This window comes from Balearica regulorum, chromosome 3 (assembly GCF_011004875.1).
Source record: "Balearica regulorum gibbericeps isolate bBalReg1 chromosome 3, bBalReg1.pri, whole genome shotgun sequence".
NCBI classification, from domain to species: domain Eukaryota; kingdom Metazoa; phylum Chordata; class Aves; order Gruiformes; family Gruidae; genus Balearica; species Balearica regulorum.
Window position 1 is genome coordinate 99,358,657 of NC_046186.1, and position 12,544 is coordinate 99,371,200.

Below are 12,544 nucleotides of genomic sequence, written 5' to 3' on the forward strand. Positions count from 1 at the left end.
TATAGTATTAAATCAGTCAGCAATAAAAAAGTAATTTAGAGGTCTTGCAGTAAAAGGAGACAACAAAGCTTGCCTATACATATGCTCACGGTATTATGAGCCTCTATCATATAAACCACTCGGGATTCATTTGTTTCCCCTGTCCTAAGAACCAGAGCTACAACTCGTAACTTCTTTCTTTAAAGCATTAACCATGTGAAAGCTGTTTTCACGTTAGAACTTCCTTCACTCTCATTAGTTAGAAGCTTTTGTCTGCTTGTAATTTTTTGATATGTTTCAGGTGACTCCACCAGTAAGTTGACAATTCTTGATCATTTACACCCATCAGCTAAGGGATGCCTGACAACCTATTTCTCCACATCTACAACCTACTTCCATGCTTCAGTGATGCCCTTCTGTTACACTACAGAAATGAGACTCAAACACTTTCCACAAAAATACTCTAAGATACTACATTGGAAAAAATGCCTTAATAATTTTGTAGAAAAGGACCTAGCAGAAAGCCAGGACCATATAGTCCCAAAATGCTAACCATCTACAACTGAAACAGGAAAGCACAGAGACGCTAATAAGGGTTATAAGGAAATGGCAAGACATACTAGTCACCATGAAGTCTAGGTAGAAGTCTCAGTGCAGTGAACATAAGGATTTTTTTTTTCTCCTCCTTGTTTTGGGGAGCTATTTTTGATTTTGTTTGGGGGGGTTTCTTTGGGTTTTTTGTTGTTGTTTTTTTTTTTTTTTTTTTTTTTTTTTACTGTGGAACAAAGAAAAGGAGACTAAAAAGAAAGCACTAGAAAATAAATGGCAGCTTTGTGAGACACTCATAGATAAGACAGTCTTGGCCAAGTCAATAAGGAGCTAACAAAAATGAACACTCTATATGAAATGTCAGTTAGCATGTCAGTCCTGAAGGAGAGACGGCACAGACAGTAAGCAGAGATAGGACATAATAGGCCTTGAAAACTAAAGACAAAAGCGCACCATGTTTGAGTGAGACCCAATGGAGGGGTGAAAGACACATGGGAACATCACTCACCCAAAGCCATGACAACGATCAATATTTAGAACAGAGAAGTACAACAAGACTGACCTTACCAACCTGTTCCATTGAAGACACAAGACAATGATAAACAGCTCAAGAAATTAAGATGTACGAAAAAAGTCATACCAAGGCTATTATACAAGACGATGTTATGAAAAGATTTCAATATAGCCTGGTTAAACAACCTAGAGTAAAATACCAAATTCTTCAGAACATACACTAAATGCATATCTGGGAAAAAAATATCAGGCTTCTTGTTTGCACTGTCTGGGTTACTGTCCTTTAGTAAGTTTTTTCTTAAAACAAATGAAACTATAGCTTCAAACCTTTACCAAATTTAAAAAAACTGATGTAAACACTGAGCTTTTAAAACTACCAAAATGAATCAAAATCAACAATCAATCAATCTTTTAAAGTCCTTGTTTGCTTCAGCACAGCCCCTACTTTTAAACCAGTAGAAAGCTCTACAAATCCTGTTCCGCTATTCTTGCAAGCTATTTCTTCATGTTTTCACCAGGTAAGACAACCCACAAGATACAAATATGATTTTAATAATGATTTCTTGGGACAGGAGGTATGCAAACAAAAATTACAGAAAGAAATTACAAAAGAAACAAAAAGTATTTAGTGCCTGTTAACCAGGACAAACCATAGGAGTAGAAAAGGCACCCTCATGGGTATGGTATCATGCGGTATAAGTTTCCTGTTGCAACGCAGATGCAGTCGGGGTGGGATCAATGCAGTGTAAGAACTCTCAGGACTCACTGCTCTGGGTACCCACCGACTCACTCAAACTTGATATGCATTGGTGATTCAGCTGAAGAAAGAAAGATAATATATGCAGGCATGACCCCACAGAAATAGCAGGAATTCTGCTAATAACAATTATTAATTGCCCTCCTGAATATGACAGAATGATGTTGGGTAATTCTGTACAGATATACCACATGTCTCTTGCTGATCTTCATCAAGAAATGTTGGTATCTCAGTAGAGATTTGGAACACTGAAGTGTGAGTCACTAGCTAGACAGTCTGAGAATAAAATAACAGGAGAGAATATTAGAAAATATTATGCTTGTGAGGAAAATCTGATTTGCTTTTAACATATGCTGTTACTTCAATGACAATCAGAGATTAAACTAAAAAGAAGGTACACAGTGAAGAAGGGTACAAAGGTTTTTTGCACGAGTAGAACTCAGGAGTAACCTTTCCCATATTTGGAATAACGGGAAAGAAGGGGAAGAAAAAAGGTACAGTAGAGGAGGAGAGAGCTCCCTTAAATAAAAAAGGTTTTTCCTGAACTGTCTTAAATGGGAAAGTGTTTTTAAGATTTCCAATTAAACAACCACTTTGAGCCAAGTCTTGATCCCTTAAAAGCAGTCTAAATTGCAATGATGATCATCAAACCACAGACTAGGAACTGTGGAGTCCAAAGAGCTTCTGCTAATTATATGAAATCAATTCCCCAGTTATGGGAAGCCAATACCAAGAGCATTTGTGTATTTTACTTTTAGGTGCAGTTCAAGGGACACAGAATGATGCCAACAGACACACACTAAAATCTTTATAGCAAATTTCAAGTTCTCCAGATTGCAATGATCTTTACAACCGGACAGCAAGCTATTGCACAACACTAAAAACAAGAAAACAAAAGCATCATCATAGTAATTTAAATCTGCAACAGACCTCGAACTAGAGTTTGACTTTTTAAATAATCAATATCTAGAATTGACAGAAGATCTGTACTGTACTGGTTCATACTTAATTGGCTCAAGTTTGGCTCTGCACATTTACAGAGCCATCTCAAAACATGAGAAAAAAATCCAACAAAACAACACACATTTGATAGGTGAATACTACTGGGATTTGTGTCTCTTAATGAAATGATACAGATTTCCCGAACAGTACAAGACAGTGTATCTGTGGCCAAAAGATCAATAAACTTGGTATTAACTGATTAACACACACTCTCGATCAAATAAAATTAGAAACAGAATGCACAGCAAATTGATTTATGTACCTCTAAATGAACCAGGAAATGCCTGGCATCTAAACATATGCATAGATCATATGGATGGCCCAGGCTTTTTATGCTGCATGTGGCTTTTAGTCAAAAAATTCAGAGTTTTAATCTTAATTAGAGCTGGAGTGCTGATTTTGAGTACTCCAAATTGGTAACATTTAAAGACAGTCTCTTGGAGCAACCACACACAACTGACATGGATTTAAGAGTAATTTGTAGATAATGTTCAAAATTTTTACATATTCTTAAGGTTTCAACTTTTAGATTGTGATTAGACAACTATATAACAGGACAAAGTATTCCCAATGTGAAACAAATTTACAAAAGACAAAATTAAAGGAAACTTGGAATTCAGTAACAATTTACACAGTTTATATGTTTAAACTACTACATTGTTAGCTGAAGAGGCAAAGCATTCAACAACGCTATCAGCAGATCCTACCTTAATAGTTGTAGGAAATGTTAAGAGGTAAATGTATGGGTCTATGAACATACACATATTTGAAACAAGTTTTAGTGCATTATCATTTAAAACTGGATTTACACTAAAATTGTTCCAGTCTACATTACTGACTGAATCTTGTGTTATGTAGCTGAGGAGGTTCTGCAAGAAAACACCGAGTAGAAAGAACACTGCACTGAGTGCCACAGAGAGGTAATTTTTTCTTGGTCTGGGCTGAGTAAAAGTACATGGTTTGATGTCTCCAAATAAACATAATCATGTATATACTTTCTATGAACTACTGTAGGAAACTCAAATCATTGATGTTTTTCCTCTAAGGATTAATTCTTGTTAAAAAGTAAAAAAAAAATTGTTACCTTGTAGCACAGCAGCAGCAATGCACACGTACTGAACAAAAGCACAGGAGGCTGGTCAGGAATGATTCTTCAGTGTGAGATTACAAGGTCACCTAGTTCAGAAGCAATGCACATCACTCCATGCAACTAAAGTTTTCGCACCATATGAAAGACTCCTACTTTGTAATTATGTCACTACAGGGCAATATGTACTGATTTTCAGGTATTTAAGCGACCACCTTCTGCCTATAAATACACTTTTTCTTATACTGTTACTAGTACTGGCTATCAACCACATCTGAAAACAAGATTCTGGCCTAGATTGAATTTCCATCTTAATTAGTGTAAGAATTCTCTGAATTCTATTGAAAACAAACTAACAAACAAACAGCTCCACCAGATATGTTTTGAAAGTCCCTTTGCTCTAAATAACTCAATCCAGAAAGGAAGAATTCCTTTCTTAACAATCCAAATCATCAGCTAAGTACATGCCTATGCAAAGTAGATTCACTCCTTATCCAGTCTGATTTATGTCAGAAACTAAATCAGGCTTATAAGGCTCAAAGTAAGTTTTTAAAAATTAGCTAGAAGTTGTATCTCATATATATACACACCCACAAGGTATATAAACACATACACACACACCCTCCCCATATGCCAGAAACTTCTAATTTGCCAAGAATGCCAAAACGAGAAATCCTGAGATAATACCACTAAATCCTAACGTGCCATGCCTTAAAAAGTCACAACATTTCTTCTATAAAATGGGCTTCCCTATCTGTCTTGAGCTCCACACCATTCAGAAAAAAAGTACTTCTCTACACCTTAGTTGTTTGAAGTAGCAATATTAGCAAGTCCTGTTGAGATCATGGAGAAGAAAGCACAGCATAAAGACAGGTGTATGGTAAAACGGAGTCATTTATTATGCATCTAAAAAGCATCACAGTCTTACAAGCAGTTTGTAAGCACTACATGTTTTTATAAACTGCACAAACTTATGTTACTTTTTCTGATGTCTACGAAGTTACTTTAGTCTACGCAGGAGACAGGATAATTTAACACCACCACCACAACCACCAAACAAAACCAAAAAACACCAAAAAACCCCCACACTGTTCTGGACTGCATCACTAATCAGAATGATGTCAAAAGATACGGGCGGGGGGGGGGGGGGGGAGAGTAAAAATGTATTAAACTAATACAGGGAACAATTTCAGAACTGAGGGAAACTAAGATTCTTATAACTTGACACTTTAGAAGTTTAAGCACTTTTTTGTATACTTACGTGTATAAATATGCAAAGGCTCCAAATTTCTTGATAAAAATTAAAGAATTCTTCTCATGATTAGACTATTTGGAAGCCCTTTAACATCATACATGCACAGGCATTCTGCAAAAACATTCACTTTCTCCCCAAGCATATTAATCAGCTTTTAATAAAATGATCTTACGCAATCACAATCTTTAAAATGTTTGTGAAGTCCTTTCTGTGTGGGAATGGAAGTAATACACCAAGCAAAGAGCATCTTAAGATAGCTTTGTGGTTCGATTTATTTTTTTTTTTTAAATAAAGGGAATGTATGAGAAGGAGTCATAAATTAGAAAGAACTGAAGATTTCAGAATCAGGAGTTCAGAAAGTTTTTCCAAATTAAGGCCACAGGTATATAGAAAGCTTGAATTTGCTGCTTATGCCAAGCAAGAAATATAATCCTCTAAGAAATATAAGAAACAGTTAGTTCATCCAGTGACAAATTAAACAAATACTCCCCATTAAAGATTAGGGTTTAGATTTATTACAATTATTTGAATAATCTCCATAATGACAAACATAATGCACAGGTATCATACACAGCCATGTTGAATCCAGAAATCAAGCTCAGCAAGAATTTCAGCATCTTGAAATTGTGTCCAAGAAAAGCAAAAAGTACTCAATGAAAACACAATGTCCAGAAGAAAAAAAAAAATTAAAAAAAAAAAACAAAACAAAAACAAAACAAAAAAAACCCCCAACAAAACTATGTTACCAAAATCCCTGCATTTATAAAGAAAGGCGAGTGGTATAAATACACATAATTAGCAACTGACAAAACGACAAAGAATACAGTAAATTATCCATCACTTGGAAATTTTTCCACCAAGCATGGATATCTCGATGAAATATACAATTTAATTCAAGCACAAACTGTTGGGATGATGTCATCCCAAAGTCACTGCACAAAATTGTGTGGCCTGAATCAGGTAAAAGAGCAACTAGAGAGTTCTTAACAATCCCATACCGCTCATCTGTGGTCCCAGGGAAGGACTCTTAAAAACTTGTATTCAAACACTAACTTACCAGAAAGATTGTTGAAGAGAAGTAATTTGGCAAAGTTCATTTTTATTTACTCAAGTATTTGTCACCCTGCTATAACTAAGAATTTTGACAAAGTAATACTTTATTCTTTAACCCTAACAAAAGCCCACACAACTGTATCAACCAACCATATCACCAACATGATAGCAAACAAATAATGTAATATATATTTGAAATCCTCTTTCCCCTTCAAAAACAGCCACCACTCTTTGAAGCTTTTCTCCATTCTTAAACTACTTTGACTTTACTCAAATAGTCTGTATACGAGCCTTTTTACTTTGGATAAATGAGTTCATATTTCTTTTCTTTTTAAAGGAGGGGATACTATTGCAGTATACAGCAGTCCAAAAGATTCACACCTGATTTTATTATGACATCTGAGAATGCTTGGCTTATGCTTTCCAACAATAAATAATAATAATACACAAAACCCCACAACCCCAAGACTGAAACAGCATTATTAGCAAACAAGAACTAAGCAAAGAAAATGAAATGGCAAGATGAACCTTGATGGATAAATAAATTCATCTACACAACCCATATGAAGTATTAAATTTAAAAGCAATTACAAATTATCTTAGAAGTTAATGCAATGTTTTACAGCAATCTAAATGTGTTTATCACCTATTAACTCTTGGAACTTTAAGAATGAAATATAAATTTAAAGCCCAAGTCAGATAATCCAGTGCATCTCTCCAAGAAGATAACCATTGGCAGGTTTTTATACAAGGGTCCCATTTCACCACATGCTAAGTTTTATGGTGAACTTCCCAACACTGGCAAACAATTTCACCTTTATGACAACTTTCAACATTTTATTCCCCCCATGCCTTCTCATGCCTTTCCAAAATGCTGTATTTGGTAATGCTCAAATCTCTGAAAACCCAAGTTAAAAGTACACAGCACTTCAGGTCGACTCAGCCCCTCTCTGGGACTGGCATTGCTTACAGGAGCTATCTGCACGAATTCCGGGTGCATTCGCTGTGTGACATTAACAAAGGAGAGCCTTCAGTGAGTCTGGCTGGCAGCATAACTCTGTTAACAAGGACATCTGGGGATTACAGTGCCTGCAAAACTGCATCTGTAACAGGCAAGGATTAGGAAGGAAGGAGATAATTCACTGGAGGGGTGCTACTAACCTTACACAGCAGACAGGGGAGGGAATAGTTTCACTTGTAACTTGGCAAGCAAGCACTGAAGTAACAAGGCTTGTCTTTGAGACCCAGACTAATACATCAGCTTGTACTGCACCACATGCCATCACTGCAGAAAGGTGCTGCGCTGAGCTAGGCAATTAGACCTTTTTAAATGCATTCCACTGCTGGAACAGTGTCCACAAGGCAGCATCGCCATGTTTAATTACTACTACACTACCCGCTTCTAATTCTTTTCTAAACCTGGCTTTTTTTTTTTTTTTCTTATACCACTTCCTATACCTTATACCTAATCCTTATACCACTTCCTAAATCTACTAAAATGGCATAGTGACACCTAATGTAAAGGGGAAACAAGAAGTCATCTAAAAAAATCCCAGTATTTACAACACAACAAATTATATTCTCAAGAGAGTAACATAAAATATATATAGAAAAAAATAAAGTTTGAGAATAAGGAATGAAACTGCTTTTCAGGAATTCAAAAGCAAACAAATTACATCAGAAGTATTCAAAACTCAACATCACAGACCAAAAAGCTTTAGCATTAGACTTGCGCATCAAAGAAATCGAACCTGCTAAAATAACTGCAAGGCATCTCACCTATAAAGTAGTGGCACCAGGCGTATAAATGAGACATTACTGTATTTGTAATTGTGAATTACAATAAAAGTCATCACCATCATAGTTTGGGTGGGTTTTTTTGAGGGGGGAAGCTGTAATTTTCTCTGCTATTCGGTTTTAAAAACATAAAAAGAGTAAAGTTAAGAAAAGAAGAAAGGCAAAACAAAAGCAGCAAAAGTATATTAGTAAAAATTAAATAAAAATCGCACCAAGTAAAATTATTTTATTCCATTAAATCACAAGCAGAAAGGCAACCAAACTGAGTTTCTTTTCTTGGCTGAGGATGTCAGTAAAAGTTCAAGATCTGCAGCTGCCAAAAGCAATTACAGAAGGTTCAGTCTCTTCCATTCTGTTCAAATCACTTTTAGCTTTCTCCTCTTCCTTCCAAAGGGACTGAGCTTCTGTATTCTTACTCTTGAGAGAACTTACCTCCATTCCCTACTCCATTCCATTTTACCATTTATTTTCTCCTGTAAATCCAATTGTTCCTATCTAGGAGCTAAAACTGCAGGTGATAAGAGCAAAGGCCCACAGAATGGAGGTACTCACACTTTTATAGCATGAGTATGTGCTAGCTTACTATATGGAGATGACTGGCTTGGTAGACCAGTGATAGCCATGAATGTCATCTACCCTGACTTTAGCAAGGCCTGCAGCGTGTCCCATGGCGTCCTTTAACCAGATTGGTAACATATGGACTAGGTAAGTAGACAGTAAGGTGAGAAAAACCTAGCTGGATCACCAGGGTGAAAAGGTTGTAGTGAGTGGTACAAAGTCCAGCTGGCAGCTGGTTTCCGGGGCATCCCCCAAGTGCTGATACTGGGGCCAACAATTTAACAATCTGAACAAGTTAAATGAAATCATCTGCAGCCTCGCTGGAAGTGTAACTAAACAGTATTTGTTCACTCTGAAGGTATGACAACTAAAAGAAGAAATCCTACTGCTGTCTTCAATTACTTAACAAAAAGATACATGAGTAAGATGGAGCCAGGCTCCTTTCAGAGAAGCACAGTGATAGGACAAGAGGCAGCAGACACTGAGTTTTGACAAGAGAAATCCCAATTAGATGATGGGGGGAAAAAATTTTCACCACTACGGTGGTCAAACACTGAAACAGACACCCAGAGAGGCTGTGGAATCTCTGTCCTTGGATATTCTGGAGTACTGATGGGAGAAAGTTGGAGGAATACCACCTTCATAACATTTCTATCCTCTTTTACAGGATAAGCAGTAAAAGTTATGAAAACTACTGAGAATCACAGAATCTGAACATTAATAAGTTAAAGAGCTAAACAACAAATATTTTGCAGAGTATTTTCCTTTTTGTTTCTTTTTAAAATAGCTAAGATTGTTAAAATGTCATTAAACTACATAAAGCTTGTTCTAGAATTTGTCTGGCAAAGGTCTTAGTAACACGTGACAGCACAGCCCTACAGCATTCATCTGTTCTGAAAAGTAGATGCAAGTCATCACTCTGCATTTGCCTGCTGTGCAGTGCTGCATGTACTATGAATTCACGTGTTTTTTTGGCTTCTTTGTGAAATGTGTACTCGAGAACCTCTTTTGTATTTGCTCCCTGAGTTGTGAGGTGAAAAGACATTTACAATACTTCTTCTATGTAATCTTCTCTCAACAAAGAGAATACCTTATTTCGATATCTAAATGTCAAAGTAAGTAAAAGAAACTGCGCGGGATTATTATCTCTGTGCTATAGTTGGAGAAGCAGAGATTTGACAGTTAAATGACTTTCTCAAAGTCAGAGAACAAGTAGCTGAATCAAGCACAGGAAATTAATATAAAAATTTCCAACTTCCAGTTTTTATGTTGGCAGTGAGAAAGATAAGCCACACATTTGCCAATGAGAGAGAAAATACATATGCACATACAAAGTGTTTCTCCTATTGGAGCATACACACAGTCATTTATGGTCTGAAACGGCTGAGGGGAGCCAGATGTAACGAGAAAATGAAAATTCCTTCAGAACGCAGTGTAAAAGCCCTTGTTTTACACTCACTACACTCTCCCTGTCATTGTACTCGCTCTTTTCCATTTCCAGCTACATCACACACACCCCCATCCACCCAAAACCAATTTGCTTGACGGCTAAATAGGAGATGACACGAGCGCTTACATCATTTACAGAAAGAAATCAACAAACCCTTTCCGAGCTTTGAAGCCTCTTCCTACATTAGCATTAGGACAATTGAAAATATTTGAAATGCTTTTGCAACATTTACCAAATTCAATCATGACTTCTCCTTCACATTTACTAAAGTTGGGGTAATTTTATTTTTAAATGCATGCAGCCCTAAATTGCAGCTCTGACCACTGAGTCACGGTCTCCTTTCCAAACCCACCTGTGGTTTCTCTGGGCAGACAAAAGGGTCAAAGTTCCTCTGGCCAACAGAAGAAGAATTAATAAAACAACTCTTCCAAAGTAGGAATAGATGGACTTTATACCACATTATCAACTAATGCTCTAATTGCCAAGCCCGAGTTCTGAGACTCTTGTCCCTTCCAAGGCTCAGACATGAAGTAACAGAAGTAAAAAACAAGGGCGGTTCCAAAGCAGTTCATGGGACAACCTGGCACAACCCAGCTGTGATCAATCACATCCTTTTGCAAGATAAAGGCTGATCTGTTCAAGCAGGTGGACTGCTGGCAGGCAATCCGCCTCAAGAGAATACACAGATAAATGATATTTACTTTTTCTTACCTGATGTGCGTTGCTGGAAGGGACTCATACTGGCGAGAAAGGAAGAGCTCTCTGTGCTTCAACTGATGTTTCTGTTTATCCGTCAAGTCAACCTCAATTGTAGTTTCAGACTCTTCTTCAACTTCTTCTGCAGAGAAGCAGAGCGTAGGTCGAAATTAATTCTATTGCATAACACCACTGCAGCCACTTCACTTGACATCCCCCCCACCCCTTAGCAACCTCCCTTAGTATTTCAAAGAAGAGATGAGTGTAACAAGACTACAGTTTATGTAACTTGACAGAATATTAAGTATTTTGAATTCTATACCTTCTACTTAAACTCTTTAAAAAATTATGCTCCTCTCCTACTGTACTACGCGTTGATGTCTTTCACACAGCTGTAAGAACAATCCTGACATTACTCATTCTTCTTCCATCTTCTTTCATCTGTTTTTTTTCTCTGGGGGTGCCTCTTGCTTGCTGACCAGTTCTGGTTTAGATTTTCTGTTCCTGATATCGGTATTACTAAAACTTTTACAGAAGTCCTGGAGAAAAGCATACTTTCTATGAACAGAAATTTACTGAAACACAACTGCAGTTTAAGACTGCCAAATCACAGTCTAAGAAAACTGAAAAAGCCTACTGCCTTCCTTTATGTTAACCTTATCAGACACTTACAGCACTACAGTTTATTTTCATATTTAATTAAGATTTTTCTTTCTATTTTAAGCAAGACAGCACTATTTAATCTAGAAGATAGCATCTATAGCAGCAAATCTTTTATAGCTACTCTGATCTGAAATTCTCTAGTGCTACCTCATATATGATAAAATCAAGAAAATCATTCCCTTTTAAAAATGTAAACCAAATTTAAACTGGGAACATAAAGGAAGAAATCAAAGCAGATACTAGAAAGCATCACATATAAACACCAATGTTCACAGTGGTTGTTAACATGTCCTATGATGACAGGCTCTCCACAATGGCTACCCTGGGATCTCCATGGCTGTAATTTGCCTTCCTGGTGGATTCTTGGGACGCGTGGAACTTGAATCTATACCTCCCCTAGCTTCCCAGAAAGGACAAAAAACCTCCATGAATACCATATGCAAAAAATACAGATACTTTAATAACTTCTCTAAGATTTGGCAATTTTCTACCTGACAAATTATCCATCAGCTGCAAAACCAAGTGTACTTTATAAAATGTGTCTCAGAAATTAAACAACGAAACATCAGCATTAGGTGGTATTTCACATAACTACCTACAACAGATCACCTCATCCGCTCTTCCAACAATAAACATTTTTACAACCAATCTACAGACACTATCTCAAAATGAAGCCTGCCTGTATCCTCATGGCAATCACAGTTCTCTCCAAATGCAACACTTTTTTTTTTTTTCACCATGCCTATGTGTGGCTCATTCCATTTCTAATAGTTCTTTCCACAAAAGTGATAAAACAACACACTCTGATATAATCAACTTCTTCAAACCCAATTCCATACACTTTATCTTGCTATAGACCCCCCAGTCACCTTCCTTGTTTTGGCACATGTTGCAGGAAGACAGAATTAAAAAAATAAAAATGAAAACAAGACTCCCCCCCCCCCCCCCCCCCCCAGTCTCATCTGACACCCCACAGCCTCACCTCACACATGTACAGGTTCAAGTCAGACCACAACTCAGTTCAGAGTTATTCTGGCATCTATCATAATAACAATAAATAAAGCTTAAAAAAAAAAATGTGCAAAGGCAAAACAATTTGTTTAATTAAGCAAGAAAAAAATATAAATTAATGTTAAAAGGTTTATGTTTTAAGAAATTAATAGTTTATTACAGTAAGTGACTGTT

General features: G+C 36.7%; 1 protein-coding gene across 2 annotated transcripts in view; it reads right to left on the reverse strand.

The window, feature by feature from the left end:
- MTA3 (metastasis associated 1 family member 3) overlaps positions 1–12,544 on the reverse strand; it is a 137,555-nt gene that overhangs the window by 104,333 nt on the left and 20,678 nt on the right. For both annotated transcript variants that reach the window (XM_075749147.1, XM_075749149.1), the window contains exon 4: positions 10,712–10,838. In XM_075749147.1, the coding sequence (XP_075605262.1) occupies positions 10,712–10,838 (127 nt within the window). The remainder of the gene's footprint in view (positions 1–10,711; positions 10,839–12,544) is intronic.